The sequence below is a fragment of the Mustela nigripes genome, chromosome 1, assembly GCF_022355385.1.
Source record: "Mustela nigripes isolate SB6536 chromosome 1, MUSNIG.SB6536, whole genome shotgun sequence".
Taxonomy (NCBI): domain Eukaryota; kingdom Metazoa; phylum Chordata; class Mammalia; order Carnivora; family Mustelidae; genus Mustela; species Mustela nigripes.
The window spans coordinates 132,870,957-132,892,021 of record NC_081557.1 but is presented as its reverse complement, the minus strand read 5'-3'; the positions used below and the strand labels follow the sequence as shown (position 1 = coordinate 132,892,021).

General features: G+C 39.0%; 2 protein-coding genes across 8 annotated transcripts in view; one reads left to right on the top strand and one right to left on the bottom strand.

The window, feature by feature from the left end:
- PALLD (palladin, cytoskeletal associated protein) overlaps positions 1–17,330 on the top strand; it is a 388,884-nt gene extending 371,554 nt beyond the window's left edge. For all 3 annotated transcript variants that reach the window (XM_059374195.1, XM_059374198.1, XM_059374197.1), the window contains 6 exons: positions 4,816–4,910; positions 6,824–6,956; positions 10,191–10,398; positions 13,155–13,320; positions 13,848–13,981; positions 15,134–17,330. In XM_059374195.1, the coding sequence (XP_059230178.1) occupies positions 4,816–4,910; positions 6,824–6,956; positions 10,191–10,398; positions 13,155–13,320; positions 13,848–13,981; positions 15,134–15,306 (909 nt within the window). In that variant the 3' untranslated portion in view covers positions 15,307–17,330. The remainder of the gene's footprint in view (positions 1–4,815; positions 4,911–6,823; positions 6,957–10,190; positions 10,399–13,154; positions 13,321–13,847; positions 13,982–15,133) is intronic.
- CBR4 (carbonyl reductase 4) overlaps positions 1–21,065 on the bottom strand; it is a 136,728-nt gene that overhangs the window by 50,203 nt on the left and 65,460 nt on the right. Inside the window, exon 5 of one of the 5 annotated variants that reach the window (XM_059374201.1) lies at positions 13,276–13,363. The exons of 2 other annotated variants lie outside the window; for them this stretch is intronic. In XM_059374201.1, the coding sequence (XP_059230184.1) occupies positions 13,296–13,363 (68 nt within the window). In that variant the 3' untranslated portion in view covers positions 13,276–13,295. Of the gene's footprint in view, positions 1–13,275; positions 13,364–18,337; positions 18,759–21,065 lie in introns of those variants that run through there. 2 more of the 5 variants (XM_059374204.1, XM_059374203.1) reach the window with 2 other exon arrangements.

The following is a 21,065-nucleotide window of genomic DNA, read 5'->3' as shown; positions in this document are numbered from 1 at the left end:
CTCTTTTTCACACTCATAAATAAATCTTTAAAAAAAAATGATTTAAAGAAGCATGATGTAAAAGTCAAAGCTGAATTTTTTAGGATCCATTAATCCTAAAAGTGTAACATACAGTCAAAAAAACAAAACACCACACTTGAGTCCCTGGTCCTTGATGCCCTTTGGTTACCTTAAACTTTTTTCACATTTTAAATGTATTTGGTTTGAAAGGGAGACGACTCCATCTATTTTTTCTGGTACACTGTAATGTACATGATGTGAAATGACCAAGGGAGAGAGGAAAAGGCTGGAGTGGAAAAATGAGTTCAGTAATGAAACACAGACGGCAGAGCTTTCCTGAGCAGTGGAAAGTAATTACAGAGAGCAGCCAAGAGAAAGGGTGAGAACCAAGGAAAGAGAGAATACCAAAGTTCAGCAGAATATTTTATAGAATATTTTTCCACCTGGGTTCATCTTTTGGGAATAAGAAACACATTAGATATTGCTGACTGCATCCAAATTCGACTTGGGATGGAACACACAGCTCTAAACATGCACTGGCCACCGTGTGTCACACTCAGTGTGTGCTGTGCGGGCAGTTCCTGAGGGACCAAAGCAGTCACATAGCTGAGTGAAATAATGAGTGATTATGCAGCACTCCACCACACAGAATGCCAAAATGAGGTTCACAAATGTAGGTTTAGACTCTGATCCTATCTTGAAGACACAACTAAATCTAAACATGAATGTTTTACTTTGTTTTGTTGTGTTGCTAAGTTACTCTGTGCTGCACTTGGAGTTTGGAAGGGCGGTTTTGCAACTTGATGTTTCCTCAAGTTGCATTATGTATACAAGTGGCAAACTTTTATAAAGACCTGTGTGCCACAGTTAAATTTCATAAGCTAGGAAATATAAATGTTATTTCCATATTATATAAATAATTGGCCTTGCATGAAGCATAAATAATCTTTACAAGCTGGATGTTTAAACATAATTCTTCACTTTAAGAATTCAAACTTATTACTTGTTCTATGGCTTTAAACTCTGTGGATTTGTTTGGAATAGAAAAGTAACACACAGCTGAATTAAATTTAAGAAGTGGGTTTGCTTGTGTTTTGTTGTAGCATTAGGAGGTTTCCTGGCTCATTTCAAACTTCAAACTCACTTCCATTCTTCCTTCACGTGTTAATAATAAAGTAGATTGAAATGAGAAAGTTAAAAGCAAAGGCAACAGCACTAATGTGCATCAGAGCCTAGTCACAACGATTACTAGGATTAATTGGCACATTAGCATGATTAAAATTTTGTATGACCGTCATAGGACGTCCAGACTTAAAAATCTGAACTTTAAGTTGTGTATATCTTTTCAAAAGTGTTTCATTGAATTCTGGGGGTCCCCCCCAATAAAAAATCAAAATTATGTAACTTGCTAGTTTAGAAAGCTTTCTAAATGCTCCTGGTCATTTACTGGTTAGTAATGTATATTTAGCCAATATCACTATATTATCAAACAAATAGTTCTGCCTCCCAAAGATCATGCCTTTCCCTTTTATGCTTAGAAGTGAAACGTTTAGGAGTTAAAAAGGTAACAAACAGTGACATATTCCTTTTTCTTAAATTTGCGTAAAGATATTCTGTGGCAATATTTGTGTATGTGGTTCTAGGCAGCAGCAGTAAAAATGAAAACATTGTAGAAATGTGTAATCTTTGAAGAGCAGTATGCCAATCCCTTTGACCCTATTTTTTGGAGAGGGAAGAGGAGTCAGATTTATCTAAACTAAGCAGAGTCTAATGGTTAGAGTCGAGGAGTAACTTTTCTCCTACGCGTCAATTGCAGCTACTACATAATGAACATAGTGAATATACCAGTGTGCCTGACACCTTTCAAGCAATAGCATACATTTTTCCTTTGGAGTAAATGATATCCTAATACCAAAAGAGAGAAAGAAAGAAAACCCCACTGCATATGAAAAAAAAAAAATTGTTTTTAAAACAAGTCTAAGGGATGCTTCATGTGCATCTGGTTGTTACTATAATTATGTCGATATTCAGAGCTATTATAACATTTTGAATGTTTACTATGTGCAAAACACAAGACTAAATATTTTATACCTATTAACTCATTTAATCTTCATAAGAACCCATGCAAGATTGATTAACTATATGGTCCTATTTTATAGATAAGGAAACTCACTTACGAGGTTAAATTACCTGCCTAATGTCACTCAGTTAAAAGCGACGGACCTGGTTTAAACACCCAGACTGACTCTAGAGCTAAGGAGGGTCATCAAAGGTAATTAGGGCTCATCCCAGCGTTAAGACCATTGAGAGGCAGGGGAGACAGTCATTAAAAGAGGCATTTGAAGGAATCAAAAAAGGAGGTAAGAGCATACTCAGGCAAGGTTAACTACTTGGGTGAAATTTACTGGAGTAAATCTGACACCAACCAAGGTGTCAGGACCCCTAAAAATTATCTTGTGCATATCTGTGCACACATGTCCAGTAAAACCATACCCATAATGAGTAGTGATAATTTATATCATCAAGATCTATTTGATATTTGGAAGATAAAGACCATCTTAGGTTGTATCATTGAAACTTGACAACATCTGTGTGAGACAGATACAGTGCCCTGGTTTTTACAGAAGAAGAAACAAAGGCTTCAACAAATTTGGTTATTTGCCCCCAAAGTCTTAGGGAAGTCAAAACTCAAGTCCAGATTAGAGAAAAAATTTTTTATCTGCTTCCCCAAATTCAAGGTTAAAGGCGGAATTTAACTTACATCTTTTTCTAACCACAGAAATGATTAGTTGATGTTAACTTCCCTCGTGGATCTTCTGGGTTTTAAACCACAAGAAAAAATCTTCCAAATTATATAAATCTATTTTAATCTATCTAGATTATTTAATCTATCTAGATTAAAATGATTTTCTTAAGTGGCAAAGCAAATAGTAAGGAAGCCATATCCCATATCACTAGAATTTTGAAGCTATTTGTGTGAAACAAAACATAAGATTCCCCTGTCTTTAGCCCCCAAAAGACTCATGGATCTTACATGTTCACTTGTTAAAGCAGCTGCTATGATGCATCAGTTGGGTAATTTAACAGGGGTCTCCCAAGCAAGTCATGTCTAGATTTTTTTGTAGCAGGCATTTAGACAGGCTAGATGAAATTAATTTCCAGATTTCAGGCTAGCTTAGGGGGACTTCCAAGTGTTGCCAAGAGCTTAGCATGAGAGAATATACATCATGTGGTCTGAACTTTAGATAGAACAAATCTAAATTAGAAATATTCCCCCTCATAATGGTATACTTTGTGTGTCCTTGGAAATTTCAGGAGAGGCAGTGTTTAAATATGACCTCAATAGCAAATACTGTGAATGCTAGAGGAGGTTACATATTTAATGGGATAAGACTTCAGTTTTGTTTCTTTACGACCTCCTCTTTCTATTCGACAGTTCCCAATTCTCCTGTCTGTGTTACAGCACTATGTGTCTTTGCCTTTTTGGAGTGGTTAAGGCCCCTTTTCGGAGTGGTTAAGGCCCCAAAGAAGTCCAGGCCAGGGGGAGACTGTACAGCCCTCCCAACTGGATTCCTGCCCTCCACCAAATGCTGCTATGGGGTTTCTCTGTGTCCCCTCCACCACCGTGCTCCCTTAGCCCAGTTCACGCTCAGGTGGAACTCAGCAGTTCCTCAAAACATACGGAACAGTTGTGCTTCTGCTACTTGTCTATACTGGAAACTTGGCAAAATGAGAGTTATTGGTAAATTTAGACTATAAGTGCACCTGAGGGCAGCTCATCTACTGTGAGCTAGAAATCCCTAAGTCTAACCATTAATAAATTGCTTCTCAGTTTTCCTCTCTTGCTGTTCCCTCTGGCCATCATCAGAATTTAGACATACAACTGCTCACATCCTCCTGGGATAGAAGAGGAGAAAATCATCTATTTTGCTGCTTTCCTAGTAATTGGGGGAAAAAATAAAAGAAGGGGCTAAAACAAAATGCCAGAGTAACAATGGTGATTTATTCATATCATCTGAGTCCTCTATTACTTTCGTCTAGGACAGCATTTATATCAGTTTTCAATTTAAGAGATAAAACCTGAGAGATAAAATATAGCTTTTCATTAGAAAGGCCCACATCATATGACCCACATATTTTAAATACCTCATTACTTCTGGTTTTTAAATCATGACTACGCTCATGTCATAGGAACATGGTAACCTGTAGTCATTTACTCTCCTTGTTGTCCCCATGCGTACATCTCCTGTAATGTTCATTTCATCATGCTTGCATCTCTTTTAATACATGGTTTTTAGAAGGAATACTACTAACATTTAATATACTAACAATGTATGTTAGTATATTTAATGTATATGTATTACAAAAGATATGTCAGAAAACTAAAATCATCTCGTTTGATTTCAGAATTAGCTACAACCAATAGGTATTTGACCATGATAATGGAATTACTGCAAGACAATTAATGTCCTTCTGCTATGTTTTATAATTCAACTTCATGTGTTAGGGAGACCGCAGCAGATTATAACTAATTCAGTAAGGACTGTCATTTTAAATACCATTCTAGATAGAATAGGAAAGTTTTTTTTTAATGGTTCAAAGAAAGACCTAGTCACCCAGTTCTTTAAATGGAGTTTACTGATGAGTTTAATTCAGGGAAAGTACATTTCTGAGAGGGACTGGTGTCATTACTAATATGGCACATCGGTTTGTTAAGGACTGATGTCTTGTAGAGAACAGGACAGTAAACATGGTGCGTAGTGGTTAGCTGTTTTGCATGGCAAGTCATGTCTTTTCCTGCTGTCTCTCTGCCAGGGCCGCATCAGTTGTACTGGACGCCTAATGGTACAGGCCGTCAACCAAAGAGGTCGCAGCCCCCGCTCTCCCTCAGGCCATCCTCATGTCAGAAGGTATGTCACACATTCCTTCCTGTAGGTGTCCCTGCTATTTTTTGTTATTACTACAGATTCAACACTATTAGAATCATGGTGTATGACCACAAAACAGTGAACACAGAAGACAGAAGAATGCGAATATGGTCTTAAGGTGTACATACTGCCTGGGTCCTTGAATATTCTGCTCCGTTCTGATTCAGAAAAGGGAAAGAAACAAAGAGTTGGTAAGGTCACTGGGCCCAGGTAGATATACTATCACTAATGTGTTACATAGGACCCAGTTTGTATATGAAGAAATCAAAGCTCAGCACCTTTAAATGGCAGGCACCTGAACATGAAAATACTAGTAAATGGTACACAAACATTCAAAACCAAACTTCTCCAGCCAGCAGCTGTCTAGCCATGACAAATTACTGCCACTAGATTTCTTAAAATCCGCTAATTTGCTAATGTTCACTTTTCAGTCACTTAGTTCAAAACAGTTTAGATGATAATTTTGTAGCTAAGAAGTTCCCTATTTTAAATGCCCAGTAAGTACTTGCTAACAATAGAGTGTGCTTTCTATTCCGAATTGCCCTGAGCTTCTGCAAGGATGCTGACGGAATAATACTAGGCAGGGACGAGAAAAGGGTATCGCTTCCTAGTAACATATTTGCACTTAAGAAACTATGGTAAGTCACCTTGTCTGTCGTCTTGGGCCCTGTTTAGGTATTTTACAGAGCCTGTTTCAGTAGCCCTGACTGTAAACTGCAGGCCACAGATGCTAAGTTAGGCTCACAGAAGGTCAGCCAGAAACACTGAGGAAGCACCAAGCCAGTGCTCTGTCTGCGCCTCACGTGACTGGACACACAGCCCTTTGTGCAGCACTTTGGAAGATAGTTCTGATACCTAAACACATGGGGGCTTAATACTCTAACTTGTTTGTTCACAAGAACCAAGGATTGTGTGTATGGCTATAAACATAACGTGTTTAGTAGCAGATCCATTCTCTTGCACTGTTTTCTTCTGCTTTTCTTGTGTCTTTAGTACATTTAAGCTTTTCCATGTGTCAGTGTCTCCTAGAAAAGCATTCTGCTCAGATATTAGATCTGTACTTGAACAGTAACCTATATAATTGGTATTATAGTTGGTATATAATTGGTATATAGTTGGTAATTATTAGCCTGTTATACTGATCTTTCATTTGTTCTACTCTTTTTCTAGTTAAATGTTTTATACTTCTCTTCTAGTGATTAGTGACAGAATTTATGTTCAATATCTTGTTCCTTCCTTACATCTTCCCTGCAATTACTTTAAAATGGTGGTGCTCTGAAAGGTGCATCTAGCAACATATTCAAAAGCAAGAGAGAGGCACAAAATCTGGGAGATCAGCACAATTTTATTTTAAAGATAAAAACTATAATTTGTTTTCTTGGTTTATATGAAAGGAATTTTTATTAGAAAGATGAAATTTTTACAAAATAATAAATTTTAATTTCCTAAAAATTTCAAGTCACGGTGGAAAGTTATACTTTTTGTTGGAAAAGATTTGGTAATAAATGAGCAACAGCTGCTGCTATTTCTCATGCGGCTTTCAAAAATACTTATTTAAGAAAAAAATAGGTAAATATAGAGTATTTCATTTTTTCCCATCTCTTTTATGATTTATATTAGCTTTAAGGATTAGGATAGAATTATTTAAGTTCTCCAAATAGCAGACTATTAATTTCATAATTAAACTTTCAAATAAAACAAGATTTTGCTGGCTTTTCTGACTTTATGTGTGAACTTTAGGAGTAGAAATCAGATAAAGAAATTGTATTATTACTCTATGTATTATTAAAAATATCAAGAACCTGATAATGATAACTTCTATCTCCCTTTCTCCCCTGCCCCATTGTGCCTTCTTTTCCTTCCATCTTTCTGTTTATTTTCTGTCTTGTCCTAAGGCCTCGTTCTAGATCAAGGGACAGTGGAGATGAAAATGAACCAATTCAAGAACGATTCTTCAGACCTCACTTCTTGCAGGCTCCTGGAGATCTAACAGTTCAAGAAGGAAAGCTCTGCAGAATGGATTGTAAGGTAAGAGTGTGTTAATGCCTGCAAATCTCTTCTCTCTCTTTCCCCCTAACTGCCATTTCTCTTGAGTTCCTTTTAAGGAAATTACGTAAGGTGTACATCTTTAAAATGTTTCCAGGGGTGCCTGGGTGGCTCAGTGGGTTAAAGCCTCTGCCTTTGGCTTGGCTAATGATCCCAGGGGTCCTGGGATGGAGCCCCGAGTCGGACTCTCTGCTCAGCAGGGAGCCTGCTTCCCCCTCTCTCTCTGCTTGCCTCTCTGCCTACCTGTGATCTCTGTCAGATAAATAAAATCTTTAAAAAAATAAAAATAAAAAAATGTTTTCAGCTTACAAGGAAAAAAAAGGAGTGACATATACTGGATGTTTATATACTGTTTTGTCATTCTTTTCCTTTACATTGAAATTTTTATTAAATGTATTCCTTATTTAGAACTGCACATACCATACCGTACACAGTCACTGAGAGGTTTTTTCCCCTTTAAGTTTACCATTTTGTTGAAGTGATAAAAGTGTTCAATCTGTCATGTCCTAATAATTAATTCATTTATTTTCGTTCTTTTTTCATATAAATTTTGTAGCCATGTATCTACTCTCTTATTCCTCCCATTCACAGAGCAGTTAGAGAGACATCCTCTCTTCCTCATTTCACAGCAGGGCTGCTTAACCCAGGGCCTTTGGGTAGGCAGGTTTCACTAGGTGTTGAGTTCTGCAACTGCATACAAAATTACGTGTATGATATAGCTTTCATCAGTTTCTCAAAGGAGCTCAAGACTGATGTTAAATAACCACTGCTGTGAATTTGGTTTTGTTTTTTTTGCCCCATTATCTAGTGATCCTAAATTTTAGTTCTTAAATATGGATAAGGTTTTTAAAATTTGGGCTCCCTCTGCTGGTTTTCACTGGGATTGCAGAACACAAATAAATGATGCTTGCAGGATTAAATCTGGGCTTACAGAAATTTATATTTTAAAACCAGTACTCTTGGGGCACCTGGGTGGCTCAGTTGGTTAAGTGTCTGCCTTTGGCTTGGATCATGATCCCAGGGTCCTGGAATCAAGCCCAGGGTCATTCTGCTTACTCAGCGACGAGCCTGCTTCTCCTTCCTCCTCTGCCTGCCATTCCCCTTGCTTGTGCACTCTAATAAGTTAATCTTAAAGAAAAAAAAAAGTACTCTTAACAAAAGTATTTTATTTTCCAACATAATTCTTTTTATAGTATAAGCACAAAAATTGAGTTTCAGCATATATGTATTTATTTTTGGTCTATAATTAAGAATCCATATAAACCACCTATAAAATAACATTGGAGTCAACAGGGGAAATTTTATTTTAGATTATTAGATGATACCAAGGGATATTATGCTATGTACAAAAAGCATCTTAAAAATTACATTTTTTTAGGGGCACCTGGGTGGCTCAGTGGGTTAAAGCCTCTGCCTTCGGCTCAGGTCATGATCCCAGGGTCCTGGATTGAGCCCCACATCGGGCTCTCTGTTTTACAGGGAGCCTGCTTCCTCCTCTCCCTCTCTCTCTCTCTGCCTACTTGTGATCTCTGTCAAATAAATAAATAAATCTTTTTTTTAAAAATTACATTTTTTAGGGAAAAATTATCAGTATAAGCTTTAAGAAGAAAAGAAAATCATGAAAATAAGCCTTTCACTAAAGCAACAGATAGATCCCCCCCCCCCCCAAAAAAGCATTCCCCTGCCTTTTAACCTGTTAGGTACTTTCCTAGATGCTGACTACCCTTGACTTGGTACTAAGCTCAAATAACTAATCCAACTCTGATAGTAACAAATCTGCTCATTTGCCTCCTCCCAATTCCGTATCAGCTAAGAGCATGCTTCTGTTCAAAGTATGACCTGCTTACAATGACCTTAGATTCCTGAAACCAGGCTTGCTTTCTTTACACAATCAGAAGGGCTGGAATTCAAATCAGGGTAGGAAAAACCCAGCCTTTTCCCTTTGCTTGAATGTGATTAAGTCTGTCCACTGGCATATGTGCACTGTGAATTAGGTGGGCTGAGTGCACAGCGCCTTGAGCAATTCTCCTGCACATACCCTTGGCCTTGGCCAGGATCTAATCTAGCAAGGTGGGAACAAACAGTGCCACTTCATTTCTTTAAACCTGGGAAAGGCCTAGAGCCTGACCAGAGAGAGGTGTGCATTCCCTCTTCCTCCTTACCACCTCTAGGGATCTCCAAACAGGTGAAGCAGTGAACGTGGAGAGCTGGGGGAGAACCCGTACACAGAGGGGAGGACAGAGAGGCAGACCTTCTCAACAGCCAAGCTAACTATTGCTGTCTTTGTTTCCAACATGTCTTCATCCTTTTAACCAGTAATTTTACTTATAAATTCTTAAGACCTTTGTTACATGTATGGAGAGAAGTATCTTGTAGGTAATATAAATGAGAATCACACAACAAGAATGGAATCTGGCAGAGCTGGGTTTTCTAAAGAATTACAGTCCAACTGACATCTTTTTGTATGAGATTTCCTACTAGTAAATTTGGGATGGCGGGGGTGGGGGGGGGGTGCTTTCCTTAATGGTGTTTTTCTTCCCTTTCGCAATCAAAGGCAAAACTATAAAGAGCTGACAGATGGCAACCATCCCTACCCTTCACAGCACAATGTGTTATTAGCAATTAAATGTGCTTTTTAATCTGATCTCTGATCAACACAACTGTCGTGGTCTCAGGATTTTATGTTTCCATTGTGATGCTAATTTGTTGAGATGGCTTTCTGGGTAATTTCATATTGCTCTTGTTACTTAGTTTCAAGGATTATAAAATAGTAATAATAGCTCTGTGTGCTGATGGATGCATTAACTGATGTCTCCATAGCTATGGCAACCCTCTGATAACAAGCTTTATAGCGTGTACCTGCCAGTTGAGTAAGCATTGTTGTTATTGTGGTTGGACACCTTTTCCCAGAGAGCTCAGAGCCCTGTGCTGACATCATCCCCGGAATCTTTATAACCCTGGTGAGGTAAGACAAGAACAGAAATCTTTAAAATCCGCATTTTACTTTTCTCTGGGTTGCTCTACAAGGGATGTTTAGAAGTAACGCCATGATTGCTTAAGAAGCCATTGAAAGGTTTAAGCAAAAGAACAACACAAGCTGACACTAAAAGCCATCTCTTGTATTACCAAAGGAGGAATTTATGGTGGTTTCTTAGCTATTAGTGATTTCATTTTGTTTCAGTATTACAGAAATTTGTATGTTCCTTTCTGGTTTAGGTCAGTGGGTTACCAACCCCAGATCTAAGCTGGCAACTAGATGGAAAACCTATACGCCCCGACAGTGCTCACAAGATGCTCGTGCGTGAGAATGGGGTGCACTCCCTGATCATAGAGCCAGTGACCTCACGAGATGCCGGCATCTACACGTGTATAGCCACCAATCGAGCAGGACAAAACTCATTCAGCCTGGAGCTTGTGGTTGCTGGTAAGCAAGTCTGTGAATTTTTTTCTCTCAGAATGAATTATCAGATTCAAAAATGTAAATTAATCCTACATTATTAGCCAATATGGAAAATAAATCGAACTGCTGAAAAAACAGATTGTATCATCGAAATAGCCAATTAAGGACATAAGGCTTATTAGCAAATCAGAAACATTAGGGTCTTTTTTTCAGTGTAGCCATCATTATCTTTCCTATCTCCCATTAGCCTGGCCGAGAGAGGAGTTTAGCAGCTGTTCTGAGTCATTCTATTCTCATGAGTGTTGGCCTCCTAAGTTACGTAGAGAAAGAGCAATGGTATCATGGATTCCAGAACCAAACTTGATATATACAAGAATTTGCTCATGGGGTGGCTGGATGGTTCAGCGGGTTAAAGCCTCTGTCTTCGGCTCAGGTCATGATTCCAGGGTCCTAGGATTGAGCCCTGCATCATGCTCCCTACTCAGCGGAGCCTCCTTCCTCCTCTGTCTCTCTCTGCCTGCCTCTCTGCCTACTTGTGATCTCTGTCATAAATAAATAAATAATCCTTAAAAAAAAAAAAAATTTGCTCATGCATAAAGTTCTGCCTACTTTTTAAAGTAATGTGCAGTGGTGTCAAAATTTGGATTTGAAATGTTATCATCTACCCCAAGTGTCATGGTCAAATTCAGATTTGCTTTTTAATGAATTATAATTTGGGGTAAATTTCGTAAAATTATATATAATGTATAAAATCTTACCCTTAGATAAGGAAGGTTTATAACACCCTTTGAAGCTGAGCATAAGTAAGAGTCTATTAACTGTTCTCTTTTTAAAAAGAATGTTTATTACTTATACCTTTGTTTGCAGAGTGCTTCATTTATATTATCTCAGCTGGTCCTCACAAAAGCCCTCAAAGATAACTGGAGCAAATTTCCCTCATTTTACAGGTGTGGAAGCTAGAGTAAGTGACTTTCCCTGGGCCCTGTTCTGTAAAGTGAGGGCCAGAGGCCAGTACTCCCAGTACTCCTCCCCACACTGAGCCACTGCTCTCTCAGGAAATAGAGTAGCCGTAAGAATAAAGTGCAGGAGGGCCTGGCTAAAATCCTAGATAACGATTCTAATAAAAGTACCAGGACATTTTTACACATTACTGTCAGATACCCAGGCTGTTGTGTTGTGTGTTAACCATGCTTTCAAATTTTACATCAGGTATTAGATATTCCTACACAACTAGGATCAATTTCATCCAACCCACTAAACATCCTTCTTTCAGCTAAAACTGTTCAACATTCTGCTGTCGACTGTTCCCTTCAATCCTGTCTTCCCTTCAGGACTGAGACGTGAAGGTCTGAGAGACACAGGCATCTTGGTCTGTGCTCAGTCAGCACTTGCACTGGAAAGGGGGCAGAGGGCACAGTAATTAGAAGCCTCGCGTCTTTGGCATCAACTCTCAGTTCCAGGCCCAGCTCTCCTGTATTAGCTGTCTTTTGGCAAATAGAGAACATCTCTGCAGCTCGGTTCCCCCATATGTAAGATAGGGGCCATAAGGTGTCACAGAGTGTTTGTAAGGACTGTGTCATTTTGTAAGGTTTAAATTGTAGGAAGCTCTGCATCACCACCAGCACAGCAGTGCTCCAGAATGGTGGTGTGATTCAACTGGAGATTGCTTTGACATTAAGGTTCACTTTATAACATTTATGCTCTCCTCAAAACTGGGACCCAGAAAGGATATTGAGGTCTGTTCCCACTTCCTCCAAAATAGGCTGGGTCAGGAAACCATGTGAAATACAATAAAAGTGTAATCCTCTACCTCATGCAAACTCATAGAGAGTCTTAGGTGTCTGAAATTTTCAGGAGTAGTTTTTATCCTCTTCACCTGCTTCTCCCCTGGTTGTTTTGCTTTGATATATCTGACACTCCAAAGAAGAGGGTGATGGATAAAGACATCCTCAAATGCATTATTGATAGCTCAGGAGAAAGTAATTAAACTTTATTCTTTCTCTGAAGTTGTTTCCACCACAGATGTATGAAAACAGTTTCCCATCAGATAGTAACATTCAGAGGGTTATTAACAAATAGTTCTGATTTTTTTCAGACTGAGTAATAAAGTTGTCTTTTATGGCTTCCTTCCTTCAGGGTAATAAAAAGTCATCTTTTTATAGCTTTCTTCAAAGAATACAAATTGGAATTCGTAATTTATAAGATGTACATTCCTAGTTTATAAGTAACAACTGAAAGCTGCCAAATTTAGATAAAGATGTCTCCCCATTCTTTTTCCTCCTTTAAATCCTATAGTATGTCTCACATAAGCCAAGACTTACAAATCTTCAGTATCTCCATAGCAAACATTTCTGACCACAAGGAGGGAATCCAAGTGGATCAAATTCCTAGAAATACTTGTTCTCCTCAAAGTCACTAGGTGGCAGTGGTTGGTAAAGGTTGTGAGTGCTCGGTGACATCATTAGGAGTGAAGCCATCCCAGATGCTAGCAAAGACTTCAGAGTGTCACACAGCCTGTCAGACAGGCATTCTGTGGAGCAGATGGCCAGTAGACTGTGTGGGCCTGTCAGACTTGAATTAATTGATGAAATAAATGAGTGGAATGAAGCAATTCTTGGTAAAAGTAATTTGGAGAGAGGACTAGCATCCTACTGCCTGAAGTGAAAAATGGTATCATAAAATAAAAGATACATTTAAACAATGTTTCTGAAATCTTCTGAATTCTTTATAGGGCTACCTTTGTGTACCACTGATTGATAATTCATCTCCCGTTTCCATAGCTAAAGAAGCACACAAACCCCCTGTGTTTATCGAGAAGCTGCAAAACACAGGAGTTGCTGATGGATACCCAGTGCGACTGGAATGCCGTGTCTCAGGAGTGCCACCGCCTCAGATATTTTGGAAGAAAGAAAATGAATCACTCACTCACAGCACTGACCGAGTGAGGTGAGAATACACAATGACTTAATCCACATCTGTTCAATAGGTCCTGAGGAAACATAAAGAGATGCACTTTATGTAGCACATAAATCTCTGTGAGAGTCACGCTATTGATAGTATCAAAGACAAAAATCACTCTTTACCCTCATGTATAATTAAGCTTCTGGAAGGAAGCTCTCATTGTATGTGATAAACATTCTAACTTAAATCTCAGGGGGATTTTTTTGAGTGTTTACACCTAGAAGAAAAAATGAATTCATTTGGGTCTGTGGTGATACAGAAACTATTCAGTGGGTTTTGTAAAGGCCAATCCTCCACTAGAAATTAAGTGCGCACATTTATTCAACCTCTTGATGTCTGCTCTTCTTTCCCATTAACTTTAATGGGGCTAGCAGCCTTTCCAGAATAAGTATGACCCTATTATCTGCTACGTGCCCAATTCTGTTTCTAATGATCTAATTAAAAATGATGCTTCATGTCCAAAGCCACTTTTTAAAAATTTAGAACCCTAATGTCTTTATCCATTTCTCCAGCATGCACCAGGATAATCATGGCTACATCTGCCTGCTCATTCAGGGAGCTACAAAAGAAGACGCTGGGTGGTACACGGTATCAGCCAAGAATGAAGCCGGGATTGTGTCCTGTACCGCCAGGCTGGATGTTTACAGTGAGTGTCACTTCGTCTCCTCTCACTGCAGTTACTCATTAAATCATGAAAAAGCAGACATCTGGACAGCCAATCATACTACTTTTTATATAAGCTTATAAACAACTGCAGAGTTTTATTGGCCTGAAATTTCATATTGCTCTTTCTCTTTCTATTTATAGTTTCTCAACATTAATAGTGAACTACACCAGGAGAACAAATACCCAAGTATCATTCAGGAACTTTGCATTACTAGCAAAATATGCATGTTGATTTCTCTTATGTTGGCTAGTCAGTTGTGGCTTCCTTACGCAAGCATCCATAGGAGTTAACAGTAGGCGAAGGCATAACCACGTCTTTCACATTTTCTTATTACTGTGTTCTGCAAATGACTGCCCTTTAACATTTCTTGTTATATCCTACCACAGCGTCTTACTGCACTCTAAATGTGTGTACCATTGATCCCGGAATGCATCTTTTCTGTGGCTTAGCGCTTTTCTCTTTAATATACCTTAAGCAGCTCAGCAGTAGTTTTGTGACTGTGTATGTGTATTTGTGTACATGCATTTTAAAGAAACTTATTTCTGAATTCACAGACTAGTACAGTAGCATTTTGTGATCTATTGGCATAAAGAAAACCACTAAAAAAAAATTAAGAACTGATGGCAAATTTTACCTCTTGTTGAATAGGAAATAATTTTGTGAGGTTCTTCAGGTATTGAGTGACCTCAACCTTCCCTCCTGCCCACTTCTTTCCAATTGACTAGTGCTGAACCATCCATCCTGAGTACCTAACTATTGTAATTATTATGACATTTGTACATTTTGTGCTTTGAAGATGTTTTTTAAAGAGGGAGAGAGGTGAGAATTAGGAAGCTGAGCGACTGTTTTTGAAGGACTGTGCTGCAGTAAGTATTAACTTTAAAAGAAACTACACCTCTTTACTACCTAGCTGTACAGTCCCACTACCCTGGACAGAAAGTACATCTGCAATATATGAGGAAAATTTGCAAAACTGTGCTTGCATTGCATTTTAGGATTTCTACCATGCTAAAGAACATGTGCCTGGTATATATGAAAAAACATTCTGTATTTACTTGAAACATTTAAGTGCTTTCCAGGACATCTTGAGGTTTTTTTTTTAATCTTTTTTTTTTTCCTTTTCTATTGTAGCCCAGTGGCATCAGCAGCCACAGAGCACCAAGCCAAAAAAAGTACGGCCCTCAGCCAGTCGCTATGCAGCACTTTCAGACCAGGGACTAGACATCAAAGCAGCGTTCCAACCCGAAGCCAGCCCATCTCACCTGACACTGAATACCGGCTTGGTAGAAAGTGAGGACCTGTAATCCAACATTCTTGTTAACGCTGAAACACTGAAACAGCCGCCATTGCCTTGAACAATATATTCCTTTGTCACATTATGTAAAGGGCAAGACATACCTTTGACTATAAGAAATAAACACCAAAATAATACTTTTCCTACGTGATATACCAAACTTAGAGTTTCAGTAGGTGATGCTCATAGAAATGTACACATTGCACAGAAAATCTTCATTCATCATCCAACTTAAAACTTGTGGAATCTCTGTGATGAAAATGATCTGAAATGCCAAAATGCTAATGGAAATCAGCTGTTCAAAGGTAACCAGAATTTGTATTCTCCATAGTGCCTTAAACACTAGCTGTAGGTGCTACACAGCATGACAGTGTGGAATGCTTAACAGGAGGCAAATGTACCGCAAATAATACTAAAATGTTTCTAACTGGGCAGTGTGTTCAGACAGCTACAGTGAACCAAGTGCAATATATAGGGATGAAAGGAAGAGGAAATGACAAATCCAAGTAAATGCCTTGTTTTTGCAAAATTGTTTTATATTAAATCATAAGGAAGGAATTACTGGCCTTAAATTTTATTAATATCGAGAGCTTTCTAACAAGGTTAATACATTAGTTCTTAACCACCTTCTTTATGTGTAGTATTTTCTTTTCATGCTACCTTGATAGGAAGCTTACTTACAAACCATATTAAAAGGCTAACTTAATTATAAATAATATAAAGTATTCCAAATAAAGCAGAACTGTATTACAGTCCATTCCACAAAAGACATCCAAATCACCCAAGTGACCAAGGCATATAGTATTCAGCGGAAAGAGGGGTCTGGAAGGAGTAGGAAGAATGAAGGAAAACGCTACCAGCACACTTGTACTCATTTAGATAAAAGTAGAAGAGGCAGGAGACATGGTGAAGGCCAGGCTCTTCTTTGGTTTTCAAAAAGTAACCTAAAGTATAGGTAAAAAAAACACTGCCATTCAAATGTCAGGGGATCTAGGGTCAGCTGGGAGATTGGAGCACATGTGCTATGGAAGTTCCAGTGTCTGAAGTCTGTGTAGTTGCTGAAGAGGTTAGGTGTGTTGAGCAAGTGGAAAATGGACCGAGACTGCAAGACTGGCATCAGTGAGGAAACTGCCAATAAGAGCTAGTCTACTGGAGGAAAATGGAGACTTGGGAAAGACAAAACAGGTTTGTGCCACAATCAGTTTTTTTCCAATGGCACCATGATATGGTGAATGGAAAATATGAGTTCACTTCCATGCTGCCATGCAACCTTGCCTTAAGAAGGTGCTAGGTTCCGGGTAGTTGGTAAAGGCATCTCTGCAAAGACTGATTTTTGAATGCATATGATCCTGCAACAGCTAGACTGACATGATTCTGACCAGACTTGATGGTTTTAAGTCGGAACCAATAAACTTTAAAAAGGAGGAAAAAACCCAATTTGGCCAGATATTATATTATAAAACATGAGGTTTTAATGGTACTTTGCTATGAAAAGAAAACACTGTATTCCTTATGCAAAACACATATATCTTTCATTATTTATAATAAAAATGTTGAACTGTCTTAGCTCAGTTAATGCAATATATAGTATTTTTTAAAATAATTTTATATCTGTGTACCACCCCATATATTTCATATTACTGCTTCACATGTACAGCTTTCTACTTCTTTGTAAGAACACCAACCCGCCAAGCTTTAAATGACTAATAGGCTTGATCACTGGGTGGCAGATGTTCTTTGCAGAGTAGTGCAAGTTTCTTTGACCACACTTGTATGCGTTGCTAATATGGAATTTAAGATACCATACAAAGTCTTTCATGGACCTAGCTATATCGTAGAATTATGACTTAACATCCTATCTTACTTGCCAAATTTTTCTGAATGTGACTGTTTGCTAATTTGCTGGGTTTGGGATTGAGTAGCATTATTTGCCACCTTTTATGTTGTATTTATAAAAAAGTACTATCATACTACTATTTGGATTGTTGTGCTGGTGTAATGTGGATTTAACATCAATAAATATTTAACAAATAATAGTTGCAATTTTGTGAAGCAAAACACTCCATTGTTTTAGTTTTCTGTTGCTTATGTCATAAATTAGTATAAACTTAGCTCACAGGTCTATAGGTCAGAAGGGCTGGGTTCTGCACTCTGAGTCTTACTAGGCTAACATCAGCACATCCACTGAACTACATTCTCATCTGGAGCTCTTCCAAGTTCAAGGAGTTGTGACAAAATTTATCTCCTTGCAGTTGTAGGCTAGAGGCCTCAATGTAATCTGTTGGCTAGGGGGGCACTCTCAACTCCTACAGGCCGTCTGCATTCCTTGCCATGTCATCCCCTCCATCTTCAAGACCAGCAAAGAGAATCTCCCTCAGAATGGATCCTTCTCATGCCTTGATCTTGTCAGAGGCCCAGCCCCTTCTAAGGGATCACATGATTAGGTCAAGCCCAAGTGAATACCCCTCTTTCTTAAAATGACCTTAATTTTTTTTAATATAATTAAAATCTCTCCAAAGCAACACCTAAATTTGTGTTTGATTGGATAACTGAGGGAAGGTGTGTGTCCACCAGGAGGCGGGAATACTGGGAGCCATCTTAGAATTCTGCCTATATGCATGTAAATAATGTTGGTTCCTGTGATGCCCTATGGGGAAAGTATACTGTGACCCCAAACCATATGCCCTCTCTTGACATCTATGAAATTAAATAAAGCTCTGGTTCAAGATGGATGACAGGATCCTGAATCCACCTCCTCCCACAGACACACCAAATCAACAACATACATAACAATTTCTTCTAAAAGAAACCCCAAAACTAACCAACTGATTGCTACACATTAGGCAAATGAGACAACCCACATCAAACACATGTAAGAGGCTGTAACACAATCTTGCCCTAAATGCCGCCCCTGGCACAGTAACCTACAATCAAGAGGGAACTCAAAATCCCAGACTTCAGTCTCAGGATCAAAGGATTTGAACACATGAGTACCCCAACTTTTTTTAAAGATTTTATTAGTACCCCCAACTTTTAAGACCTGCACCCAAGAGACAAGCCCCAAGAATATCTAGCTTCACAAGCTAGTGGGGCCTACAGCCACAAGACCACAAGGCTATAACAATCTGACAAATAGTCCTGAAAGGCTCCAACAGGGTCACACACCCTAGGGACCAGTCTTTCTATGAAAGAAGCCTATTTGCTTATCTTAAAGCGTCAGCCTGAGTGGTAGACACTTAATTTAATAAACATCTAGGGGTATACTGAAATAATCTGAAGACTAAGGCTGCTGAGTACCAACCATCTCTACGCTTACCCTCTGCCTCGCTCCGGGTCACTAGTATTTTCAGAAAGAAGCTTGTGCAAATGTCTGGCACCCTGGTTTTTGCAGCTGCCGCCCAGGAGATACCTCTTGATTGACTGGCTATGGTGGCTAGTGGAGGCAGATCCCTGTAACAGTGACTGTAAGAGAAAAACAGTTCTTAACCACCTACAGCCCAAGAGCGGAACAGGGGCAGAATGAAACACAGTCTTCCTGGGAGAGAGGACTATTTGCTTACCGGTACAGATGCAGCCTGAGCGGCAGGTTTCTAATGAAACACACATCTAAGGGCCAACTTTAATCCTCTCCAGAGACCTCTAAGGCCAGGCACTATATTGACACTCTCCCTCTGCCTCACTCCGGGTTGCTGGCCTCTCCCCAAGAGGAATCTGTGCACATGTCTGAGGCCCTGGTTTGTGCATGCTGCCCAGCCGATACCCCTTGACAGCCTGGCTCTGGGGCCAGAGGATTTATGTTCATGAGTCCCATAAGATTAGTGAGAAACAGTTCTTAACCAGTTATTCCCTATATATAAGCCCTAAGATTCCCCAGCCAAGACACAAAAGAGAGCACACTGAAAAGCACTGCCAGTCTCTGTGAAAGGGACAATTAGCTTGTCTTCATAGCTGTGCCCCGAGGGGAGGCTTGTAATTAAAGACACTACCAGAGGCTGACTACAGTCCCCTCCAGAGACCAGAAAGGCCACCATTGCACATCTTCAAGCTCTCCCTCTGCCCTACCTCAGTTCACCAGTTATTTTCAAGAAAGGAACTTATATCTACATCTGGTACTCCTGCTTTCCCAGCTTCTTTCCAGAGAGCCTATCCCTTGACAGCCTGGCCCTACTGGCCAACAGGGTTTGTGTTCATGGGCTCAACAGAATGGTGGCAAACAAAGAAACAGCTCTTAACTGGCTATTCAGTTCAGTATTCAGCGCAGAAGCAGCAGATATGCTCTAGTCCCAGTCTTCCCCCAAAAGAGATATATCTGCATACTTTAAATGTTGCTAAGAATATGGCTTTCAAACAGCCTGAATCTAGGTGCTGACTGAGCTTCTCCAGTTAGCACAATGACAGGTCTTGGCACAGTCTCAACTATCAGGAGCCACTAAGGATGAAGTAGGCTGCTTGGACAGTAACAAAGGTTTGAGCTAAGACTGGGTTGGACAATAAAATTCATCTCCTACACAAGGCTACTCCTTCAAGACTGGGAGAGGTGGCTATTTTATCCAATGCATAAAAACCAGGAGTGTCAAGGAAAATGAACAAACACAGAAATACATTCTAAAGGAAAGAACAAGATAAAACATCAGAAAAAGACCTTAATATAATGGGATTAAGTGACTTACCTATTAAGAGATCAAAATAACATTCATAAAGATGCTCACCAAGCTCAGGAAAAGAATGAATGAAAAAAGTGTAAACTTCCATAAAGAGAAAGAAAATATGAGTCAGTACAGCAAAGAGAAGTCACAGAGCTGAAGAATACAATAACTGAGCTAAAAAATATAATAGAGAGGCTTAACAGCAGACTAGAGAGAAAAAATTGGAGAAGATGATGGGGAAAAAGAGTAGATGAAGAAAAAAGGATCAGTGAACTTGAGGCTAGAGCACAGGAACATGTTCAATTATGGCAGCAAAAAGAAAAATGAAGAGTTAAGATAGCTTATGGGACTCATGAGACAACATCAAGCTGATCAACATCTGCAGTATAGGCGTCTCAGGGGGAATAAAAGAGAGGAGTCAGAAAATTTACTTCAAGAACTAAGAGCTGAAAACTTCCCTAACTTGGAAAGGGAAATAGACATCCAGATCCAAGAAGACCATAGCGTTCCAAAAAAGATGAACTCAAAGAGACCACACCAAAACATATTATAACTGAACTGTCAAAAGTTAAAGACAAAAAGAAAAATCTTAAAAGCAGCAAGAGAAAAAAAAAACTTGTTACATACAAGGGAAGTCCCATAAGACTATCAGATTTTTCAGCGAAAACTTGGCAGGCCAGAGAACTGGCATGATATATTAAAAGCGTTGAAAGGAAAAAAAAGTCTGATCAAAACTATACTACCCAGTTACCATTCAGAACTGAAGGAGGATAAAAGAGTTTTCCAGACAAAAGTTAAAGTCTGTCACCATTAAACCAACCTTACAAGAAAGGTTAAAGGGACTTCTTAAGGTGAAAGGAAATGACACTAACTAGTGGCAGGAAAACATATGAAAGTACGAATTTCACTGTTAGAGGTAAATAGTAAAGGCAGTAGATTAATCACCTATAAAGCTAGAATGGGTTAAAAGACAAAAGGAATAAAATAACTGTAACAACAATAATTAGTTAAGGGACACACAAAATAAAAAGCTAACATGAAAAACAAAATGGGGAGGAGGAGTCAAGATGGCGGAGAAGTAGCAAGCTGAGACTGATTCAGCTAGCCGGAGATCAGCTAGATA